The 24643-nt window shown below is 47.2% G+C and overlaps 1 protein-coding gene across 3 annotated transcripts in view; it reads right to left on the reverse strand.

The window, feature by feature from the left end:
• LOC137423738 (putative aminopeptidase W07G4.4) overlaps window positions 1-24643 on the reverse strand; it is a 118308-nt gene that overhangs the window by 39404 nt on the left and 54261 nt on the right. For all 3 annotated transcript variants that reach the window (XM_078773783.1, XM_068111202.2, XM_078773784.1), the window contains exon 11: window positions 14803-14907. In XM_078773783.1, coding sequence (XP_078629909.1) covers window positions 14803-14907 — 105 coding nt within the window. The remainder of the gene's footprint in view (window positions 1-14802; window positions 14908-24643) is intronic.

Consider the following 24643-nt stretch of genomic DNA (forward strand, 5'->3'; position numbering starts at 1 on the left):
GAGGCTCAGGTCTATCATACCGGAGGAGGGAGTAACCAGGAAGAGATATTAAGGAATCAGAGACATCTTGAAGGAGGAAAGTCTCTGTTAAGCAGATCAAGTCTGGATTGTCAGAAGCAACCTGTATGGAGAGATCAGTCAGGTTTGAGCGAAGGCCCCGGATGTTTGAGGTCCATACCGTTAATGAAGAGAGAGGGGGAGCATCGGGTACAGGACAGGGGAGGGGAGGAGTAGGGTAAGATGAAGGATGAGAGGGGGAGGTAGGGAGAGCAGTTGTTAGTGTGTCAGCGATTGCAGAAGAGTTCCAAGAAAGGGAAGGATGAGGAGGATGAAAGGTTTGAAGGTGAAGGGATGAGGCACAGAGAGGGGTTGTTTGAGGGGGGGCAGAGGAAAGAAGAAGGTTGGGGGGGGTGGAGGTATGAGATAGAAGGGAGACGAAGTGGGGAGGAGGCAGCTTTGAGGAGGAGGGGGGAGGAGGGAGAATTGGAGAGGAATGGTATGGGGGGAGATTTGAATGGGAGGGGTTGGGGGGGAGTTTTGAAGGGGAGGAGTGAGGGGGGAGTTTAGGAGGGGAAGGGCAAGGGGGGAGTTCAGGAGTGGAAGGGCAAGGGGGGAGTTCAGGAGTGGAGGGGTAGGGGGGGGGTTTAAGAGTGGCGGGGCAAGGGGGGAGTTTAGGAGTGTAGGTGCAAGGGGAGGGATTTGGATGGGAGGGGCAAGAGGGGAGTTTAGAAAGTGGATGATTAATGAAAGACGAACATTGAAAACAAATTGGGTTTGTTGTGATTTTCAAGTTAGCAATCCGGTTCAGAATGATGGAGGAGGGATGGAATGAATGTGAATTTAGACCATGTAGTGAGGGAGACGTATAAGATATTGAATTTCTTTTTTTTGAGGTGGAATGAGTTGGAGAGGAAATTGAGAAAAGCCTTTTAAATAGGAAGAAAAACAGCGTGTTGTAAAATACCACTGAGTAAAACACTGAAGGGGAAAGGTTATACATATTTAAATAATATTTAAACAGAACCGTGAACAATCTTATGTGCACAAAAATACCAACGGGGGGAGAGCCGAGAGGGACCACCACGAGTCACGTGAAGGGCAAACGGTGGATGGCAAGGAGTTAATGGGGGCGGGGCGAACAGCACACCTGGACAGAAAGTACAGGATGAGTCAACAGTACACGTGGAGAAAGGAAAATAAATGTTTTTGGTTTTTTTTTTGTTTGTTTGGTTTTTGGGGGTGGGGGGGGGGGAGGTGGGGATTTAGAACGTTAGACAGAGTATTATGTTCGGGGTAGAAGGGAAAAAAACTAAGAGCCAAGCAAAACACGATTAAGATAACAAACACCGACGGGGGTACAACTACAAGGCCGCACACGAGGAGCAGAACACGATTAAATAATTACAAGTTACAGGAAATTCAAACCAAAAGTCAAGTTTTATCCCTTTGTTGGCTTTGTCATAGTTTTATTTATTTATCTTACTTGTTATTATTTACATTTTGAGTTTGTTTTTTGAGGACACAATAGCTCGAGGTCTTTGTCTTAAGTTCCATATCTACTTTTAATTTTTTGAATTCTCATCTTTAGCTTTGGGCTGCGATTTGGTCGTGTGTGTGTGTTGATGGTTGGTTGGACACACACGTGTGTGTATGTGTGTATGTATGTATGTATGTATATATGTAAATATATATATATTGTTACGGTTTCCACGCGCGACCATCCTGCCCTTACCAAGGGGAGATTAAGCCCCTTGTTCTTTTTGGGTCGTCGCAACCGCGAGATTTGAATCGCCACTCCCGGGCAGACGCAGGACAGGGTTTCGGGACAATTCTCGCACGTACCTAAATACCTACGCCGCCGCGGAAGCGGGGATCAAGTCTCGCACGAACCACGCGTAATTTTCGTACGTCCGAGCGGATGGCGTACCACGTGGTCCGTGCAGTTATCTTATATTGGAACCCGATTAGAGCGATAATTCGTACCACGCTTAGTCATTAGATGGAAATGACAGGAACGATCAAATGGAAGGAAGAACACAGGTTTATTTACAGTTTATACAAGTCTAAGAGACACAGAGCAGGCACTTAAGCAGTCTTAGCTTATTCCCCAGACACGGGCCCGTTCACACTCACAGGGGGAAATGAAGAAAGGAAATGTTCATGCGCTGAATGCGCCGCCTCCGTTGTTCAGGAACAGCTTCACCCGGCGTGGCCCTCCGCTGTCACAACACATCCCTCGATGAAACAGGCAGGCAGGTGGGAGGGAACCTTGCGGCACGTCTCTCGAACAAAGGCAGGCTGGTGAATATGCGCATCTCCGGCCCGGCTCGGCGGTTCCTCACAGCGCTATTAATCAACGGCGTGCTTTCACTCGCCTAACTCAATAGGGGATTTGCCTCAAGCTCAACCGAGCATTCAACTTGTTCAAGCGCCTCTCCCCTCAAAACTCGTTTGACTTCTTTCAGCGCACCTCTCCTCAGAACTCGTTTGACTTCTTTCAGTGCACCTCTCCTCAGAACTGAGGTGGGGGCTTTGCGCCAAAGGGTTATATTGCCACGCACATAGCCCGCATCGAATGTTCCAAAAACCACGCCTTTTGACGCAGTGCTAAGCCACTCCCTTCGAGCCCTGATTGGCAGTTTGTGCTTACTGTCACTCCTTCCCCGCCTTCCTTCGCCCTTGATTGACGTGTCCAGGCCTGCCTCGTGGCATTTCGCGCCAAAAGCCAAAGTATCGAGACGGCATAAAGCATTGGAAGGACCTAACTCTCATTATTCTACTCAACGCAAAACAAACACAGGAAAAGGACTATGATTACATTTACTAAGAAATAACTGAACTATCGCGAGGCTACGTGTTGTAGTGTGACTAACTATGAGGGGGAAATTAACCTTTTATTGCAAAAACACAGAACCGCAACAATATATATTGTTGCGGATTTGAGAATCCTGTGTTTTTTTTGTATTGTTGTAAGTGTCATGAGAATTGTTGTAAATATCACCCTCCGCAGTGTAAAGGTCAAAGGTCGTCCTCTTAGTTAGTCCATATACATACACGTAGCCAATCATATACCCTTGTAAATAGTTATCTCCTTATTCTATGTAGTTGAAGGCTCTGTTCCCACTAGTTGACACTGCATTGCATCAGATGACAGAAGGTAGTTCCCTTTCATTCCCAAAGCCCCCCATTCCCAAAGCCTCGATTGCCAACTGCAATTGCCTCCATTGAGCACGCGGTCGGTTCGGAGAAGAAAGGCATGTCTCCACCTTGTCATCAAAGGGTGGAGCCAGGAGAGCCCTTGCCGACCAACCAAACACCAGGGGTTTGGCTTGAGAGGGCGGAGAGAGAACGATCGGGGAGGTTCGCGAAGGTTCGAGGGTGTGGTCTATATAACCCGTCCCGCGACGCCCCCGGGGAAGATGAGTCCTGGGAGAGCACGCGACGCACCCCACCGGAGCCGAGTTGAGGAGGGAGATAGAAGCACCCATGAGCTTTAAACCACCGCAGCTCTGAAACCATCGCAGCTTTGGGGACCATCGAAGCTTTGAGACAACCGCAGTGGTGACCACGGCAGCTTTGAGCTTTTGCGAAACGACGCCGCCGGGCGAACACGATTGAGGAAGGGCGGCGGCTGCTCACTCCCGGCCCGGCCGAACCTTCCTCCCCTTCCAGTCATCCGTGCTTGGCCTCATCCATCCATTCGTGTGAGTCTGACCATAGTCTGTCTTTTGTCTTGTCCTGGGGTTAAGTAAGACTGTTTAGGTAAGTTAATAACTGCACTGTGTCTTCGGGTTCTTCCATCCTTCTGTCTTTATTTTATTATCCTTCCTTCTCCTTGGTTTCTTTGATTGTGTACATATTAGTAATAAATTATATTGGTATTTCCTACCTTTGTTCTTCTTCTTCATGCTCATCCGGTCGCTTTAGTGATTTCCCCATTGGACACCTGTGGCACGATTTGGCCAATGAATAGGAATCGGGTCTAGTTCTTGTTAATAGTTCGTGCCGCGGTTGCTAAACCGCTCGGCAATTAACATCTGTCCACGGTCGCGAACGGGGTTGCGCCCCTGCCTCTCCGGAGGGAGCTATGCAGCGTCAGGACTCACGTCGGTCAGTCACAAACAAGGGGACTAATCCCCCCTTCTTAAGGGGAAGAAGGCCGACGTAGAGATCCGCAACAATATATATATATATACTGTGTGTATATATATATATATATATATATATATATATATATATATATATATTGTTGCGGACCTCACCGTCGGCCCCTTTTCCCCTTACCAAGGGGGAATTAGTCCCCTTGTCTGTGACTGACCGACGTGAGTCCTGAAGCTGCCCAGCTCCCTCCAGAGAGGCAGGTGAGCAACCTCGTTCGAGACCTTGGACAAGATGTTATTTGCCGAGCGGATTAGCAGCCGCGGCTCGAACCATTAACAATACTACACCCGATCCTGAAACGTTGGCCAAATCGTGCCACAGGTGTTCAATCATGGAAATCACTAAAACGACCGAATGTGAGGAAGCAAAAGGGGTAAAGAAAGAACACAGGTATTTATTAATTATTTACACACAACCAAAGCAGAAATGAAATGAAATGCAATTTACAGGGAAATGGAAGGAGCAGAAGGACACAGAGCAATTTCTAGCTTACCTATACAGTCTTACTTATTCCCAGGGACAACACAAAGGACAGACGACAATCAGACTTACACGGGGAATGAAGCAGAAATGAATGGCAGGAGGTGGATGGCTGGACGGGCGAGAAGGTGGGATCACAGGGCGGGAAGGATGCGGGCCCGGTTGGGGTGATGGCGCGGCTCGAGGTGAGCAGCCGCCAACCCTCCTCAATCGGTTTCGCACAGCGGCGTTCCTTCGTAGCCGCGGCCGAAACCGCTGTCAAAGCTCAAAGCTGCGGTGGTCAAAGCTGCGGTGGATTCAAAGCTGCGGTGGTCTCTCGCTTATCTGTGGTTCATCTCCCGCATTTCCCGCATCTCCCGCATCTCACTCCACAGTCCTTCCCCACCCCCTTTTATGAGGCGCGTCGCGACCAAGCCGCCGGCCTGTTGGAAACGCCCATCGGTGAGCTCGCCTCAGCCTTGATTGGTCGCGAGGGCTCACCGATCCCGCCCCTTGAGGAGGCGTTGGCAAAGCCACGCCTTGTTCCTGGCGCTTTGCTGACTCCTCCCACCTTCTGCTCCGAGATGACCTCGTGTGCAATGGAGTCTTGGGGTGAAGGTGATGCCAATAACCCCACCCAAAGTTACTGGCACTTTGAAGAGGCCATGGGGGTGTCGGAGGGATCCTATGTTATTTCAATTCAGTGCAATGCAGTGTCAATTAATGGGAGACAGAGCCTTAACTGATACACATAATAAGGAAATAACTATTTAGAAGGGTATATGATTTTCTACGTGCATGCGATGGACTAACTAAAAGGACGACCTTTGACCTTTACACAACGGAGGTATTTACAAGGATCATTACATTTACACAGGGTGATATTTACAAACAGGATTCTCAAATCCGCAACACTGCACCCTCATCCTCCAGGCACGTCCCGGGCCTATAAAACTTTAACTTAGTGTGGCACGTAGGTGTAATTCCCTCTACAATTAACCTGACCCTGAGTGCGACAGTTTTAAAACATAAATAAGTATGTCCCTCTGCTGCATTGCACCCTACCTAACAGATGCACGCCCACAGGATAACCGAATTGCGGAATGGTTTTCAAACTAAACATGTACGGTGGGGAGCATTATTTACAAGTGACTCTGATTGTATTTACACTGCAACCCAGGACCTGTGATTTTTCTTTTTTGGGGGGGGGGGGGAGGGGGGGAAGACAGCATGCACTGCATCGATGCACCAGCGCCAATAAAGAGCACCATAACACCATAAAGCACCAGTCAGTGCACAGTCACCACAGTTCAAATAAAAAACAAAACCCTGTTGGTGGTCTTCCTCTTCGGCTCCCTCTGCTGGCCGTTGTTCTTCCAGATGTTGTCAACTTCATCTTCTTGGTTGCGGCCTACTTGGTGGACAATAAAACTGAAAAAAATGCACAAAACGTGTCCGTTTTTTATTTATGGCCCACAGGGGCCGACTATCAGTGGTTCACCTGTGGGCTTGGTGCCACCTCACCAGGTCCGCAAGCAAGATCTTGGGCCATCATGGCCGGTCCCAGCAGAGGGGCCATGCCCCAACCCATGGGGTCCATGAGTGGTGCTCAGCCACAGACATGTGGTCCATAAGTGGTGCGTGGATGCAGGCAGCTGGTTGCAAGGATTCGGGCACACCGACGCGGCCCCCCCGCACGCTCCCCTCAGTGCCCGGAGAGCACGATCCATGGGTCGGGGAAGGAAGGCAGAGAGGGCAGGTTAGCGAGGGGTAAGGGCGCAAGGGTACACATCAAACAAGGCAATGCAGAGTGAGGTGCGTCTGGAGGCTGAGCAGAGAAAACCGTACGTCACCCCCCCTGTTACCTACTCTACCCTTGCCCTTACCCCATATGTACACACAAAAATCTACACCCTTACCAATTCGTCACTAATGTCACGTCTTCCCCATATTTCCCCCATACCAAATTCGTCACAATCCCATTGTCTAAAATTTGCCATCACCAATTCATCATCAATCCTCATAAGGAGGGAGAGATGGAACAACAACACAATGTCACACCCACGTCATGATGCGTCTCACAATCCAAACATTTGCACAAAAATAACAAAAACACATGGCATGGTGTGGAGTTACGTCGCCCCAGGTGAGTGGATGTAGATGGTGCGAGGAGATTTCCATCCTATCTACCTTCTAAATGACATTAACACACTTTACACTACCCAGGGTCTTTCCCTGCCAATCCATTGGCAATCTTACTCTATGCGGTTTTAAGAACCAAATTCCCATTGACCAAACTGTGGTGCTTCATCAATTTGGGGTCTCACTCCCCCGATTCAACTCCCTGTGCCTTTGCACAATTTCAGGACTGGGTCGTGTGGCTCTCCCAGCAGGTTTACCGACCTGCACACCTCCACCACTGCAGTTGCCTCCTAGCTTACCTGCTCCTCACCCTAACCTATCTACCTGGGGAAGGCCCTCTGGCGCTCTCCCCTCTCGGTGCCCTCTCTGGCACTGGGCTACCCGGGTCCGTCCTCCAGATCCTCGGGCCCCATCCACAACTCTAACGGCTCCCAGAGCCCACCTGCGGCCTCACCTGGCCGACATCCTCACAGTGGTGGAGTGCCCATTTAACTACACACACTAACAGGCCACACGCCCAGCCATTTCCACGACACTAATGCACCCATCCAAACACCATTCTTCCACACGCACCACAGATGCCAATATCCAACCACAATTTACCTACTCCCTCTACCTAACTCTTAAACTACCCTCCCCAGGTATTCGTGATGGGGTCCATCCTCCCCATACACACCTTCGCACCATCCACTCCACTCCACAGTTTCCACCATACTCACTCCACACCATCCATTCCATACTCCATATATTCCATACTCCATGTATTCCACACAACCATTCTCCATACACCTGTATTTGCACACCTGTGCATCACACCTGGTGCTTCCTGCACCCTCCTTCCTCCCAGGCTTCTTCAATCATTCAATACAATGCACAACCACAATTGTTCCTCATACACTGCTCCATACACTTCCACGCTCAATACAATCCACAATCACAATTATTCCTCATACGCTGCTTCATACACTTCCATGCTCAATACAACTCATAATCACCTCACTTACTCATACACTGCTCCATACACTTTCGATTCTCAAACACACGGCAGAATCTGATCTACCTGGTTTCCTTCTAACTTGGTGCTCCCCATCTTCCCTTTAAACTAAGCACATACCACGTCGTTATCAACCATTCTAACCTCTCTATGTCCCCGACTACCTGTCCAATGTCGCTACTTACCTCTACCGTTACCTATGGTCATTCTTCTTGATCCCTAATCCATTATCCTAACCCTCTCTCGGCGAGCTTACACTGCCATAAACCCCATAAAACTATAGCTCATGTGCCCCATCTGAGGGACGGTGGATTTGCCATCCCACCACATCGGGCATCTCCTACTATTAATTTTGCCCATCCAATTTCCTGCAAATCAAAACTTGCAAATCACTGCCAATCATTCTACCAATCAGTTGCCAATCAAATTTTGCCAATCACAAATTCCCTATCCCTAACGCATGTCCTTTAACTTGAGCCTCGGTGCGTCTTTACATTTTCAAAGCCGGCTTCGCGAAGCCGAGCAATGAATGCGGGTGGTTTGTTGCCGGCGGTTGGGTCCGTCCGGCATTCGGTGTAGGGAAGGAGGCTTACTCGGGCCGAGATTCCACGCACCATCTCGGCATGGAACCGTTTGATGCCCCAATCTCGGCCGGCCGGAACGCCGCAACCATAAGGGGTCGCCGTGTCGACCCTTCCTCGATCGTGTTCTCGAACCGGGCCGCCCGCTCCGCTTAGCGGAGCACGGACGCGACCGTTCAGAGCGAGGCCCGGCGTGGATCGCGCACTGCGGTTCTTTCGAAACCGCCGTGGTTACGATCCCCGCTGGTTCCCGCTGCACACAAAGCCCGGCATGAACCGAGGGCTCGCTTCGGCTAAAAGTCGATCTAACCGCTGCTCCGTTTAACGTCGATGCTTCACTTGCATGCTCACATCATGCGTTCCGTTCCTTATTCACACATCCAGGTGTCTCCATACTCTCCGTTATTGTACCTTCTCCCACACAACACCCAGGGACACTCATTCCGCTCACTGACTTCGCCACACACCTGACCACCACACACCTTAGCACACAATCGTCGTTCGCACACCTCATCAACACACCTCTTCGCGCCCACTCCTCGGTCACATCCTCTGTGACAACCACGGGTGTGCACTCTTCTACACACCCAATCACATGCTTCACTACCAACTCAAGTGTGCATTCCCACACGCGCTCAACCATTCCAGGTGTGCATCCTTCCCTTCCAGGTGTGCATCCTCTCTCACCTGCTACAACCAACTCGTGCTCCGTGTCACTTTCGTCACTCTCACCACCACACTCGGTCGCGCATTCACCCTTACTCTCGACAGCGCACTCTGTTATCATGCACCCGTCCGTTACACCCCTTTCTCGTGCATCCTCTTGTGCACACTCTCCCGTTACGTCCTCCGTAACACTCACCACAGGTGTGCACTCTTCCGTTACATCCCCTGTAACACTCCCCATCACGCGCTTCAAGGTGCCCCCCCGCACCCGCGCCACGACCAACTCACTCTCGACAGCACACTCACTCGTTGGCGCGCACTTTTTCCTTACACACACCTCCGTTCCACACCTTTCTCGCGCACCTTCTTGCGCACTCTCTCCCGGTACATACTCCGTACCACCCATGGGGGTGCATTCTTGCACACACCCGATCACCGCCGCACATGCTGGCTCACAAATACCTTCCGCATTCCCCATAGTCGGACATCCTTGCACACCTCGTCTTTCCATACACTACGGACCAGTCATACACCTCACCATTGGTCCCTCATGAGCACCCGGGTCTAAACCAACACCCAAGCTGACTGAATCTCCCCTCACACTATATACATTTCCGAGTATATCGCCACTCACCTCGGCACCTCGTCTTCGCTCCTCCTCCGCCACCTGCAAACTCTTTATTTGGTTAGTAAGCACATCATCACGATTTGAGCACAGACCTTGTACATATTCCATCACCTCCTCCTTTATCTCTCTCTTAGTTTCCCTCCATCTCTTCTTAATTTCACTCACCCCCTCTTCCACTTCCTCTAATTTTTGTTTCACCTCTTTTATTTCCCGGTGCGCTCCCTCAATTTCTTCCTCTAAGGCCACCTTGGTCGTCTCTATGTGCATCCTTACTTCCCGTTCTTTTGTCTCCATTGCCTCTGTTACCTCATCCAACCTCTTTGTCAACCCCTCATGTACCATCTGGCATTCCCTCTTCGTCGCTATGAGTTTGTTTTTTTAATCTCTTTCTGTGTCGCCTTCAACCCCACGATTACCGCAGTGTTCTTCTCCACTTGCTCCCCTAATTCCTTTTGTCCCACCGTCAGCTGCTCGACTCCCCTCGTCAGATCTTCTATGCCCCCCTGTAACCTAGCCGTACTATTTCTCACCTCTTTCTCCATACGCTCCTCATCCCGCTTTACCTCCTCGCGTACCCCCGTGACCTCCTCGCCCACACCTCGTCTGATCTCCTCCCCCATTTCTCCCATCTCCTTGGTAGATGCTGCCCTCATCTGTTCCAAATCATTCCTCTGGGCATCCAATTTAGTTTCCAACCCGATTTTCACCTCCTCTATCTGATCTCCCATTTGTTTAATTTCCCGGGTGGATTGCTCCCCTATTTCCCTCAATTTGCCTTCCATGGTGTTTTCTAACCCCCCTAACCCATTCTTCACCCCTTCCATCTGGTTCTCCCGGGCAGCCATTCTGTTTTCCAGCCCCGTTAACCCCTCCTTTATTTCCCCGATTTGGTAACCCACGTCCTCCAGTTGGCCCCCCAATTTACCTTCTAGCCCCGCGATTTGGCTTCCCATATCATTTCTCAATTCCCCGATTTGGTTTTCTAATCCCCCAAATTAGGCTTCTAGCCCCCCAATTTGATTTTCTAATCCCCGAATTTGATTTTCTAATCCCCCAATTTCATTTCCCAATTGCTCACTATTCCTTTCCATCATTTGTTCCATTCCTCTGCTGGATTTTTCAGCCATTTATGCCATATACCCCATCATCTGCGCCATGAAGAGGTCCAATTTCACCAGTGCCGCGGGCTCAGCTGCCGCAGCGCCGCAATTTTGTGCCTCTGCAACCACGTGCGCGAGGGCGCCATCTTGTGCACCTGATACCCCCGCAACCACATTTTATTGCTCTCCTCTTCTCTCTCCCCCATATACATTTCCCTGGGGTCCTGGGTCGACTCTACCCGCCCAGCTAACTCACCCACCGGCATCCGGTCGCCTTGACTATCCATGGCACGATTTTAAAATTTAGTGGTGTTAAATAAAAAAAATTTGCCACTCGTAATTTGAGTGCGCTAAGCGCACTTCAGGTCCGAATCTCGCTCCCGACACTAATTGTTGCGGCCAATAGTACAATTGGTGTCCAAAATTTGGGCTAAATAAATTTAGTCCCAGGTTCGAATCCCAACTCCTGACTACCAATTGTTGCGGATCTCACCGTCGGCCCCTTTTCCCCTTACCAAGGAGGAATTAGTCCCCTTGTCTGTGACTGACCGACGTGAGCCCTGAAGCTGCCCAGCTCCCTCCAGAGAGGCAGGTGAGCAACCTCGTTCGAGACCGTGGACAAGATGTTATTTGCCGAGCGGATTAGCAGCCGCGGCTCGAACCATTAACAATACTACACCCGATCCTGAAACGTTGGCCAAATCGTGCCACAGGTGTTCAATGATGGAAATCACTAACGACCGAATGTGAGGAAGCAAAAGGGGTAAAGAAAGAACACAGGTATTTATTAATTATTTACACACAACCAAAGCAGAAAAGAAATAAAATGCAATTTACAGGGAAATGGAAGGATCAGAAGGACACAGAGCAATTTCTAGCTTACCTATACAGTCTTACTTATTCCCAGGGACAACACAAAGGACAGACGACAATCAGACTTACTCGGGGAATGAAGCAGAAATGAATGGCAGGAGGTGGATGGCTGGACGGGCGAGAAGGTGGGATCACAGGGTGGGAAGGATGCGGGCCTGGTTGGGGTGATGGCGCGGCTCGAGGTCAGCAGCCGCCGACCCTCCTCAATCGGTTTCGCACGGCGGCGTTCCTTCGTAGCCGCAGCCGAAACCGCTGTCAAAGCTCAAAGCTGCGGTGGTCAAAGCTGCGGTGGATTCAAAGCTGCGGTGGTCTCTCGCTTATCTGTGGTTCATCTCCCGCATTTCCCGCATCTCCCGCATCTCACTCCACAGTCCTTCCCCACCCCCTTTTATGAGGCGCGTCGCGACCAAGCCGCCGGCCTGTTGGAAACGCCCATCGGTGAGCTCGCCTCAGCCTTGATTGGTCGCGAGGGCTCACCGATCCCGCCCCTTGAGGAGGCGTTGGCAAAGCCACGCCTTGTTCCTGGCGCTTTGCTGACTCCTCCCACCTTCTGCTCCGAGATGACCTCGTGTGCAATGGAGTCTTGGGGTGAAGGTGATGCCAATAACCCCACCCAAAGTTACTGGCACTTTGAAGAGGCCATGGGGGTGTTGGAGGGATCCTATCTTATTTCAATTCGGTGCAATGCAGTGTCAATTAATGGGAGACAGAGCCTTAACTGATACACATAATAAGGAAATAACTATTTAGAAGGGTATATGATTTTCTACGTGCATGCGATGGACTAACTAAAAGGACGACCTTTGACCTTTACACAACGGAGGTATTTACAAGGATCATTACAAGTACATTTACACATTACATTTACATATATATATATATATTGTTACGGTCCGCGGATAAGATGTTGTTTACCGAGCGGAGGCACCGCGGCCGAACAGTTTTGTTTCCCCGACTAAACCCGATTCCCTGAACGTTGGCCAGATCGCGCCACAGCTATTCAATGAGGGAAAAGACAAAGACGACACGGATGTGAAGAAGAGGAAGACGAAGGCAAAAAAAAAAAGGTTTGAAATACCATTACTATTTATTACTATTTACAGGCTCAAAGAAACCAAGGAGAAGGAAAGATAATAAAATAATATACAGAAGATTTTAGAGACAGTGAAAATTACTAGCTTATACAAACTTAATTAAATACCCAGGACAGAACAAACAGAAACGGACTCACACGGGGAATTGCAGAGTGGATTGGCTGGAAGGAGGTGGAGGTCCAACGGGTCCTGCAGCACGATCGGCGCATTGGGCAGCCGCCGTTCCTTCGCGGCCCTGCTCCAAACTGCCGTCCAGGCCCCACGCTGCTGTGGCTGCAGTTTCGGTGGCTCAAGCTGCTGGGTATGCAGTTTCGGTGGCTCAAGCTGCTGTGGATGCAACCGCCACTCTTGTCATGGACCTCTCTTTGTCATGGACCTCTCTTTGTCATGGACCTCTCTTTGTCATGGACCTCTCTTTGTCATGGACCTCTCTTGTCATGGACCTCTCTACGCAGCTCAGCCCTGACCACTCTTGCGCGCGCGCTTTTATAACGCCCCCGGCGATTAAGCCGCCGGCCTTCAGGACACGCCCATCGGTGTGCTCACCTCGGCCATGGTTGGTCGCGCGACCCTCTGGCTCCGCCCTTGATGACGACAGGCGGGCACGCCTTTCTTCCCCAACCCGAGCACATGTTCAATGGCGGCAATTGTAGTTGGCAATGCGAATGGCAATTGACGAAAGGGGAAATGGAGGTTTTGGGAATGGGAATGAAGGGAATCTATCTTTTTCACTTGGTGCAATGGAGTGTCATTTTAATGGAAGACAAAGCCTTAATCTAATACACAGAATAAGGAAATAAACTACTGAACAGGGATATTATAGTGTCCTTCAATGTATGCTTTATGGAATTAACTACCGGGACGCCCTTTGACCTTTACACAACACTGGAGGCAGGAGGGGCCAGAATCAAGCAATATTCACAACAATTGGTATACAATACAACACAATAAAAAAAATACAATCCTCATATCCGCAACAATATATATATATATATATGTATATATATATATATATATATATATATATATATATATATACAGTATATATATATATATATATATATATATATATATATACAGTATATATATATATATATATATATATATATATATATATATATATATATATATATATATATATATATATATATATATATATATATAGATATACATATTGTAAAGGATAGCACATTGAGCAGTAAAATAATTTAAATTCTTTCTTAAAAGCCTGACGTTTCGAGAGCAAACTCATTTTCTTCCTCAGAGGCATTGAGTGTGGTGTGGTGGTGAAACGTTAAGTTCCATTGGGGACGGTTCACGTCATGGATTGGTACAAGTCCCTGCCAATCACAGGGCTTCTTTGCATTAAATTTATTTCTAAATAAAGTAGACTACATACAATTAATGCGATTTTTTCAATTTTATTCGAAACGTCAGGCTTTTAAGAAAGAATTTCAATTATTTTACTGCTCAGTGTGCTGTCCTTTACAATATGAATCCTGAGCTGCAAATCTTTCGACAATTACATATATATGTATATATTATATGTGTATATATATATATATATATATATATATATATATATATATATATATATACGTATATATATGTCTGCAATGTACATGTAACTGGACATTTACCCTTGGTTCAACTTACAGTACATTTGCCGGCGAGGTATTACAAAGCCTTTGAGGAAGACTTTGCCTCGATTAGTAACTGGTTATAAGTAAAATATGGCATGTCAAACAGTCCTGGCAGTGGTTTAACGAACACGCTGCAGTGAACACTTGTTTTCATTTCCATGTTGTTGTAAAAATGCGCACACCAGTAGTGTGGTTATTAATTTGTTTGAACTAGGGTGGGGGGAGGTATCATTTATAACAAGATAGTCCACCAGCCACATGGAAATCCCAACAAACCACTTTTACAATCTCAACCAAAAAGTGCCAAAATGACAACTTTGAGCTTTTATTTTTTTGAGAGAATAAAAGAAAACATTGGGTTCAAATGATTTGAAAGAGAAAAACCAACAAAGAAGTGTTTACCAGTGTAAAAAAAAATCAGTCATTTGGTGGTTTAAGCTTCATCTTGCTTTGTACAACACCTTAAAGAATCCAGCGACGGCTGCAGCACCGCATTTATCCCGGTGCATCCCAGCCATGCCGCCACCGGCTTTGATATCAGCACCACCGGTGTCGTAGGTAATACCCTGCACCGAAAGATTGGTGGAACAGATTTAAAAACACAAAAAAGTGTTGCCTCGATTCACTGTATCGTGAGTATTTCATGTAGGTGTTCACCACTTTCGCACAGTAATACCTGGTCTATCAGAACAATGAGACAGTCATCATACTCGCACAATAATTTTCAGTGATAATACCTGTGATGTACTCGAGTCCGTGCAAACAAAGTACGAATCCAATTCTTAAAGCTCTAGTCTGTGTCTAAATCAAGAAGTCTCAAGTTCCGAAACCATAACAAAATGAAGACAAGGCATGTAGACATGTTATATTCAAAGATGAGATATTATTAGAGGGTTGAACAATCGACTTAATTCAATTTATAACTAACGCCTTGTGATAATACCTGTGATGTACTCGTGATAATACGTCTTTGACGTCTTTTCGAAGCTGCTCCATGCGCTCACGCTTTCGAAGCTAAGTGATATTTCTCAATCGTGTTTTTGTCGAGACTGTATCTATCTTTCGGTGTATGTACCTATAGCGTATCTTTTGGAAAATTTTCGGTGCTAATTTTTCGTACATGTATACACAATCGTCGGTTAATGGTATCGAGTATTCTGCGGCCTAGTACTCGTAGGCTTGGACTACCATACCGTCTCCGACCTTGTGGTTTGTTTTCCTCTCAGCGATTCGTCGAATGCGCTGAAATTATTTTCGTTCACTGTTTCGTCCCAGTCGTTCACCCCGTACCTCCTTGTTTAATATCTGTACTCACAAAAAAAAAAAAAAAAACCCCCAAAAAAACTATTTCCTTCCCAGGTCTTATTCGTTTATTTGTTCTTTTTGTTCGTTCGTTCTTCGTTCGCGATCACGCGGTTAGAAATGTATAATCTCTCCCCTGAACAACTATTTTCTCTCATATATTATAACACCCTTTTCTTTTCCTACAAAAGGACGCTTTCGTCTTGCTCACCAAATCTATTCATTCCAAAAAATATATATAATACCATCTCTTACAGTTCCTCCTTTCTACATTCCCTAAACTATCCAGAACTCCATCCCTCCTCCAGTGTCCTCAAACGTATTTTTGACTCGAAGGTCTCAAACTCATTTTGCAAAAAATGTTCGTTTCCCATGAATCGTACACTTTTCAAAATCCAATCTCACCCCTCCCCTCCAAATCCTCCCCATCACCCATCCCTTTCAAATCTCCCCCCTTGCCCCTTCCCTCCCCTCCCTCCTAAACTCCCCCCACACCCCTCCCCTCCGAGACTCTCCCTCGCTCCTCCCCTCCTAGACTCCCCTCTCACCCCTCCTCCTCAAAGCATCCTCCCTGCTTCTTCCCCCTTCCAACTTTCACCTTCATCTCCCCAAACCTTCTGCCTTGCTCTTCCCCCTCCTCAAATAACACCTCACTGTGCCTCACCCAATCTCCATCAAACCTTTTGTCCGCCCCATTCTTCCCTTTCTCCAAGCTATTCTGAAATCTCTGACACACCTTCAACAGCTCTCCCTACCTCTTCCTCCTCTTCCACATCTTACCCTACCCCTCCCCCCCCCCCCCTGTTCTGGACCCGATGCTCCCCCTTCCTCTTCATTAACGGTATGGACCTCAAACATCCGGGGCCTTCGCTCAAACTTGACTGACCTCTCCATACAGGTTGCTTCTGACAAACCAGATGTGATCTGCTTAACAGAAACTTTCCTCCTTCATGATGTCTCTGATGCCTTGGTATCTCTCCCAGGTTACTCCCTCCTCCGGTATGATAGACCTGAGCCTCGTCCTGGAGGTGGGGTTGCTATCTTTATAAAAAACTCTCTTCCTCACTCGCCCTCCACTGCCCTCTCTCCACCTCACCCCCAGGAATACCTTTGGCTACGGCTTCCCCTTCGCTCCCACCTTTTGTTCATATGTGTGTTGTACCGTCCACCAATCAGCGATGACTCCATCTACATCTCACTGTCTGATAATATGGACCAACTTCTATCTACCCATCCCAACTCTCTCTTCCTCATATGTGGTGATTTCAATTGTCACCATGCCAGTTGGCTGGGTGTGGGTACCTCTCTCACCAGCCATGGCTCTTCAGCAAAGGACTTCTGCGACTCACTGGGACTGACACAATCTGTCAATTTCCCGACCCGGATCTCAGTCAACGGAGCATCTTCTCTTCTGGATTTGGTTATGACAAACTTCCCTGAAAATGTCTGCTGCTCTTCTTCTGCTCCAATCGGCTCATCTGATCATGTGCTTGTCAAAGTGGACATCTCTCTGACCATTCTCAGAGAGCCTCCTCAGCGTCGACGAGTCTGGCATTTCACTCAGGCCAACTGGCACGGTCTTCAAGCAGCCATCAATCATCTGGACTGGTCTCCCATCTCTACCGCCTCTGACATCAACTCATCCTGGGAATTCTTTCAAAGTAAATTGCTCTCTCTCATGCACAGATTTATACCATCTCGTCTTCAGTTGTCATACCCTTCCTCCCGTCCATGGTACACGGAATCTTGTGGTGAGGCTGTTGCCCTGAAACAACTTGCTTTCGTCTCCTGGAAAGCAAATCCAACGGAAGGAAATCTCATTTCCTTTCACAAAGCCCGAAACAAGTGTGTGTCCACCCTCAGGAGAGCCAGGAAACAATATCTCACCATTCTCAAGACCGAACTCTCTTATCTGTCTCCCTCTTCCAAATCCTGGTGGCGTCTGGTCAAATCTGTTTCTGGTGTTTGTTCCCCCTCCATCCCCTCCCTCACCTCAAACGGCTTAACGGCTGACTCCGCACGTGAAAAAGCTGAATGCCTCAACTCTGTGTTTGCCTCTAAATCTTGTGTCCCAAACCCATCCCTCTCTGTACCCACCGTACCCAGTCGTACCCAGCTGCTCCTGGACTCTGTGTCCTTTCCTCCTGACAAGGTGGAAAAGTTTCTGGCAACCCTCGACTCTGATTCTGCAACTGGTCCTGACGGCATCAGCCCACGGGTCCTAAAATCATGTTCTTCTGCACTTTCACTCCCTCTTTCTGTTCTCTTCACCCTCTCTTTTGCTCAAGGTCATCTGCCATCTGCTTGGAAATCAGCCAACATCACCGCTTTGCACAAAAAAGGTGCAAAAACAGATCCCAGCAACTACAGACCAATCAGCCTTCTCCCAATTATCAGCAAAGTCATGGAATCCATCATTGCTTCAGATATGAAATCTTTCCTCTTCTCCAATGGCTTGATCTCTGATCATCAATTTGGTTTCAGACCTGGTCACTCTACTCTGGACATGCTGCTTCTGCTTTCTCAACAATGGATGGAGGTCCTCAACGCCAAACAGGAAATTAGAGCTGTCTCCCTTGACATTTCACGTGCCTTTGATATGGTCTGGCACCCTGCTCTGCTCTCCAAACTCTCCTCCTTTGGTATCCATGGAAATCTCCACGCATGGCTGGCGGACTTCCTCTCTGGTCGTAGTCAACGTGTGGCCCTGAATGGGTTTCTCTCATCTCCTCTTCCTGTTCAGGCTGGAGTTCCCCAAGGTAGTGTTCTGGGCCCTGTGCTTTTTCTGGTCTTCATCAATGATCTCTCTGACTCTCTTGAAAATCCTCTCTATCTCTTTGCTGACGACTCTACTCTCTGTCGCTCCATTCCTCATCCCTCAGATCGGCAGTCTGCAGCCTCCTCACTCTCTGCAGACCTGGACAAAATCACAGACTGGTCAAACAAGTGGAACATGTCTTTCAATCCTGACAAATCTCACACTCTTACAATGTCTCTCCGAAAGGACCGACTGGACAACCCTCCCATCTACTTTCTCAACAATCCTCTCCAAGAAGTTCTGTCGCTCAAGCTTTTGGGTCTCACTATCTGCCATGATCTTTCTTGGGAAAACCACATTTCCAAGCTGGCCTCCAAAGCCAGTCGCCGACTGGGCATCCTCCGTCGTGCGAAGTCCTTCCTTGGCACACCTGAGCTCCTCACCACATACAAGGCTTTCATCCGCAGCTCAATGGAATACTGTTCCCCCCTCTGGGCTGGTGCTCCTGCCTCACACCTTGCTCGGCTTCACGCTGTTGAGGCCAAAGCTTTCAGAATCATTGGAATCTCCTGCGATGTAGTCAACGCCGAGGGCCTTTCACTCACTCACCGCAGGCAGGTTGGTGGTCTTTCTGTCTTCTACCGACTCCTCTCCGGCCTTGCTCCCCCAGCTCTCTCTGTGCTCTGTCCCCCCAATATTGCTTCAGGTCGCACAAGATCTGCCTGCAACCCTCTTCTGGTTAAACTGCCAAAGTCTAGGCTCTCTGCTCACCTTCACTCTTTCATTCCCCTTTTCTCCCGCCTCTGGAACAAACTCCCCCACTCCCTTCAATCCCACTCCTCCCTCCAGGTCTTTAAAACAGCTGTTCACCACCATCTCTTATCTTCCCCCATCGAAAACCTTGATCTTTTCTACCCCCGGTAATTCACCCCAGAGTCCTTGCAGTGTTCATATGTTTTAATCCTCTCCCACCTCCCCCCAAGTCCTCCCGATGTCCCTGCTCTCAAATGTTGTGTTTGTGTCCTTCCCCCTCTCTTTTGTGTCCTTCCCCCTCTCTCCCCATCTTGTCTACCGCTCCCCTTGTTTTTTGTGTTTTGTGTGTCGGTTTGTCTTTTTGTGTGATTAATGTTAGCTCTTTCACGAGCCTCGATCTTGTATACAAAAAAAAAAAACAAAAACAAAAAAAAAAACGCCTGAAGTAATAAACCCTTAAACTACAGTGCCTTCAGAAAGTATTCACACAGGAAATTCACCTTGACTTTTTCACGTTTTTTTGTGTTGCAATCTGAATTTAAAATGGATTAAATTAGATTTTTTATCACTTCTCCACACATAATACTTTTTTTCTACACATAATACTACTCGACACATAATATGTTAAAGTGGAACTTCTTTCTTTTCGAAATTTTTACAAAATAATTAAAAATAAAATGCTGAGATGTCTTGAGTCAATACGTATTCAACCCCTTTCCTATAACACTCCAAATTGAGCTCAGGTGCATCCAATTTCCTTTGATCATCCTCAAGATGTCTAGAACTTGATTAGAGTCTACCTGTGGTCAATTCAATTGATTGGACATGATTTAGAAAGAAAGACACCTTTCTATATAAGGCCCCACAGTTGACAGTGCATTTCAGAGCAGAAACTCCACCATGAAGTCCAAGGAACTGTCTGTAGAAATCCGAGATAGAATTGTGAGGAGGCATAGATCTGGGGAAGGGTATAAAAACAATTTCTAGAGTGTTGAAAGTTCCCAAGAGCACAGTGAGCTCCATCATAAGGAAATGGAAAGAATATGGAACTACCGAGACTCTTCCTAGACCTGGCCATCCACCAAAATGGAGCAACTGGGCAAGAAGGACCTTCCTTGGTCAGGGAGGTGACCAACAACCCAATGACCACTCTGACAGAACTAGAGTTCCTTGGCTGAGAAAGGAGAACCTGCCAGAAGGACAAAGGTCTCTGCAAAACTTCACAAATCTAGGCTTGAAGGGAGAATGACCAGACGGAAACCACTCCTGAGAAAAAGGCACATGACAACATGCTTGGCATTTGCAAAAAGGCACGTGACAGACTTGGAGCATGAAGCAAAAAATTATGTCGGCTGATGAGACGAAAATTGAACTCTTTGGCCTGAATGCAAAGCGCTACATCTGGCGGAAACTAAGCACAATTCATCACCCATCTCATCATCGAGCATGGTGGTGGCAGCATCATGCTATGGGGATGCTTTTCAGTGGCAGGGACTGGGATGGGAAAGTTGGAAGGATAGAGAGACTAAGGAATCGATCCAAATACAGGCAAATGCTTGAGGAGAACCTGCTTCAGAGTGCAAAAGACCCCAGACTGCGGCAAAGATTTACGTTCCAACAGGACAATGACCCCAATCATACAGCCAAAACAACACTGGAATGGCTTCAAAACAAGAACGTGAAAGTGCTTGAGTGGCTCAGCCAAAGCCCAGACTTGAATCCCATTGCAAATCTATGGAAATAATTAAATATTGCTGTTCACCGACACTCCCCATCCAACTTGGCAGAGCCTTAGCAAATCTGCAAGGATGAATGGGAGAAACGCCCCAAATCCAGATGTGCAAACCTGATAGACAACCCCAAGAAGACTCGAAGCTGTGATCGCTGCCAAAGACACTTCTATGAAGAATTGACTCAAGGGACTGAATACTTATGTAAATTAAATATCTGTATTATTTTTTTTCAATAAGTTTGTAAAATTTCTAAAAACATGTTTTCACTTTGTCATTATGGGGTATTTTGTGTAGATCAGTGACAACATTTTAGAATTTAATCCATTTTAAATTCAGGCTGTAACACTCCAAAATGTGAATACTTTCTGAAGGGCCAATGTACAAAGTTGTAGCTCAATCCAAAGGAGTTCCTGATATATTACTTTTTGAAAATAGAAAAGCAATATTTCCAGTACTTTAAAGAAAAGAATAAAATTGCAAAGCATCATTTCTGCCTCAGAATATCGCGAGCACAGTCTTAAATTTGAAGGATCTGTCGCAGGTATTTATATGTGCCTGCTCATGCATACCAAGCACCTAATCCTTTCATTTTCAAAGATAGGCATAACCTTGCCATTCTGACCCCCATTAATTAGGCTTTATCTGCCTGCAAACTAGTCTCATCAACTCTTATAGCATCGAGTCAATAGCAACATTGTGTCCCCACACAGTCCCGGAAAATGCCCTCTCCTCCCCCAAGTCGTTCCTGCTGCTCCCACTGGGTTGCTCGAAATGGGAATAAAAAGCTATAACGAATACTGCAATCTATACACAATTCATTTTATAAGCACACTATTTTCAGATCCAAAGTAATTATCCCCACACTTTTTTCTTTAAATGGGGGATATTGTAATCGGCTCTGTTTGTCCGTCTGTCTGTCTGTCCATCACAGTATCTCCTGTTGTGGTTGTGCATCACACAAACGGTTGTGCAGAAATTCACCAAACTTAGTAGTCATAATTTACAGCATTAGAAGGTGCAAGATCAGTGCCATTTTGGTGGTGCCCCCGAGGGCGGAGTAGTGGGGCTGCTTAACTGATGAATTGTGCCTTTTCCCTTAAAAGCATGAAACTTGGCACATGGCTAGAATACCCCAAAAGAAAGATTTTTAGTCCAGGGGGCATCTCCAATTTCACCCCATATGGCGGCCATCTTGAAATTCAAGATGGCCATCATACAAGACCTGTTTTGATGAATATCTCCATAATTAGAACAGCTATCTAAATGGTTGCAGTGCCTACACCTACATTTTTAGGGTCTAGGAATCCAATGGTAACATAAAATATTAAGCAGTCATATGAAAATATTAATTTTGCATAGTATCATGCATACTGGGAATGCATATAAATACTCTTAACAGGTTGGCATTCTTCAGTGATTAAAAGTGTCTATGACATCGCAGACTGTAACTGTGCCATCTTGTGGTTTTCTAGTCTTTGCTGCATTCTCCATCACATGCGCAGAGAGAAGTACAGGGAAGTGCAGCTTTCTTACACCGGCAACGACCAGTACATCCTTTTTTGCACCCACACTTAACAAGTTCATTGCAGATCTTTGCAGCCTCTGGAAGTGTTGTCCATATTGGTTTGAACTGGCCAGCAGACGTTTTTTGCCAACCCCATTCAGTGGGGCTTGGTAGATCAGGCTTAGCATGCAATGCTTGTCCCCAGCATAGTGCGCCTTGGTATACTGCCCGCTTTACGTGCTGCACAAGGGCATCATGTGTTGGTGGAATTGATTCCACAGGTCTGCCCTTCTTTGCAAACAGTTTCTTTCGTACAATGTTAATGTCAGTAGCAGTACTTGTGCGATCATACAACAGAATAACAAATCTCTCAATGACGTTCATGCAGGTTTCAGTTATCTCTGTGCTCTGGTGGCAAATTTCTGCTAGTACCTCTGTGAGCTCAGGGAATGATTCCCACACATTCCATGCAGTTACCTTTCCACGCCCATTAAACGCTGAAGAAGTGTCACACCCTGTTAGTGCATGAAACATGGGGAGGGCTTTAGATTTCTCAGGGCCAAGAGCTGTGGCTATATCATGTGCAGAGATAAATCGCATGTTCTTGCCTGTCCCAAATTGTAACCATATCATCACTGAAAGCTTCTGGGATGCTGTAACTGCAAGCACGACAACATCTGTGTCCACAGTTTGTATGAGGACCTTACTATGCCCTCTCTGTGTTGCATCAGCAGCATGTAGGAACATCCGACCATCTGCCTCTTCCTGAGTGCACGGGGAGAGTGATTCTAGATCAATGCGTGGTGGAGCAGTAAGAACCTCTGTATCAAGTGTGACAACTAGCTCCTTGCGCTGGTCTTCAAATGATTTAATTATTTCATTGGAAAGGAAGCTGAAGAGTTCACGCTTGTTTTCATCAACTCGAAGAAAGTTCTGCCACTGTCCAGGAATTGCAACTGAGGTATCTACTCGTCGGCGAACCCCCTTGCCACGCTTTTCACGGGTCATGCTCTTAAGGCTGTCGGGTAGGTAATGGTCCCACACCAGATCAAGTCGGGTTGCAGATTTGTACTGTGAGAAAACAAATGGGATGAAGACCTTTTCGGCATATTCGCCAAATGTTTTGACTGTGCCAACATCGGGCTTTAGCTTTTGAACAATTACTGCCCCGTCAAGTATGACACATGTCACCTCTGGCATCTGTGTGCTTGATGGTGAAAGTTCCTCTAAGCAGTCCAAAAGGTCGCTCTTTGTACCAGGTCGAAGCTTCCCATCCTTGGACAGAGATGGAGGGAAAGATTGATTTTCATGACGGAAAAATTCATCCAGGTTTCCCTCGCGGGTTTGACAGGCAATATAGAGGCGAGAAAACAGTTGAACATCACTCTTCAATGAGGCTACCTTGTGTTTATCTGTCAGCTGGTCTGTTACTGATGAGCTGCCAAATAGAGGTAACTTTTTGCGCGGGACGACATCATTCAAAGGCTTTGAGCGTTCAATCAGCCTCTCTTGCACAAATGACTCCAGAGCCTCCTTTCCCACTTTCTGCACGTCTTTCACACTTTGTACGACTGATGCACTTGCTATATCCTTTGTGTCAAGGACCAAAAGGTCAGCGGTTTCTTCAAGAAATGGATTACCTAGCTCCTCGATAACTGATACAAGTGATCTGACATGTTTGTCAAAGGTCATCTGGGTGCTTTTATTCTGATCATGATGCAGTGATGGCGCTTTGCTTTCATGTTGCTCCTGTGCAGTCTCAAACTCATCAATCACCCTTGAGACCTCTGGACCTGCAACCATCCATCTTTGCAGAGCATGGGCATTGTCCAGCAGACCCACAGCTCCTCCATCTCCCTTGATACGTGCATTGTTCTGTTCATGTGCATGATCTGTAGCAATTGAAGAAAATTAAATTTGCGTTGGGTCTTTTATACCGTGAACATGCCAGCTCGGAAATTACCCAGAACTTTAGGGTGTGTCTTGTGCAAGTCCATCATATCACGCAAATGGACTGTGACCCATCTTGCATAGTGCGTATGGTCAAGAGCAAAGAACCACGGAAGAAGCTCCCATAAAGCATCTAAGTACATTTCAAAGTCAGCCTCCCTCAATGAGCGCACAAAGGTCAGGATGGTGTTCTCCAATGCCATCGTGAGACTCCAGTATTGGAACTGTGGGTGTTCCTTAGTCATTTTGCCACACCAATCAGTAAATGAAAGTTTCGTCTCAGCTTCTATTGCATAGTCATT

Source organism: Myxine glutinosa, chromosome 3, assembly GCF_964187855.1.
Source record: "Myxine glutinosa chromosome 3, kmMyxGlut1.1, whole genome shotgun sequence".
NCBI classification, from domain to species: domain Eukaryota; kingdom Metazoa; phylum Chordata; class Myxini; order Myxiniformes; family Myxinidae; genus Myxine; species Myxine glutinosa.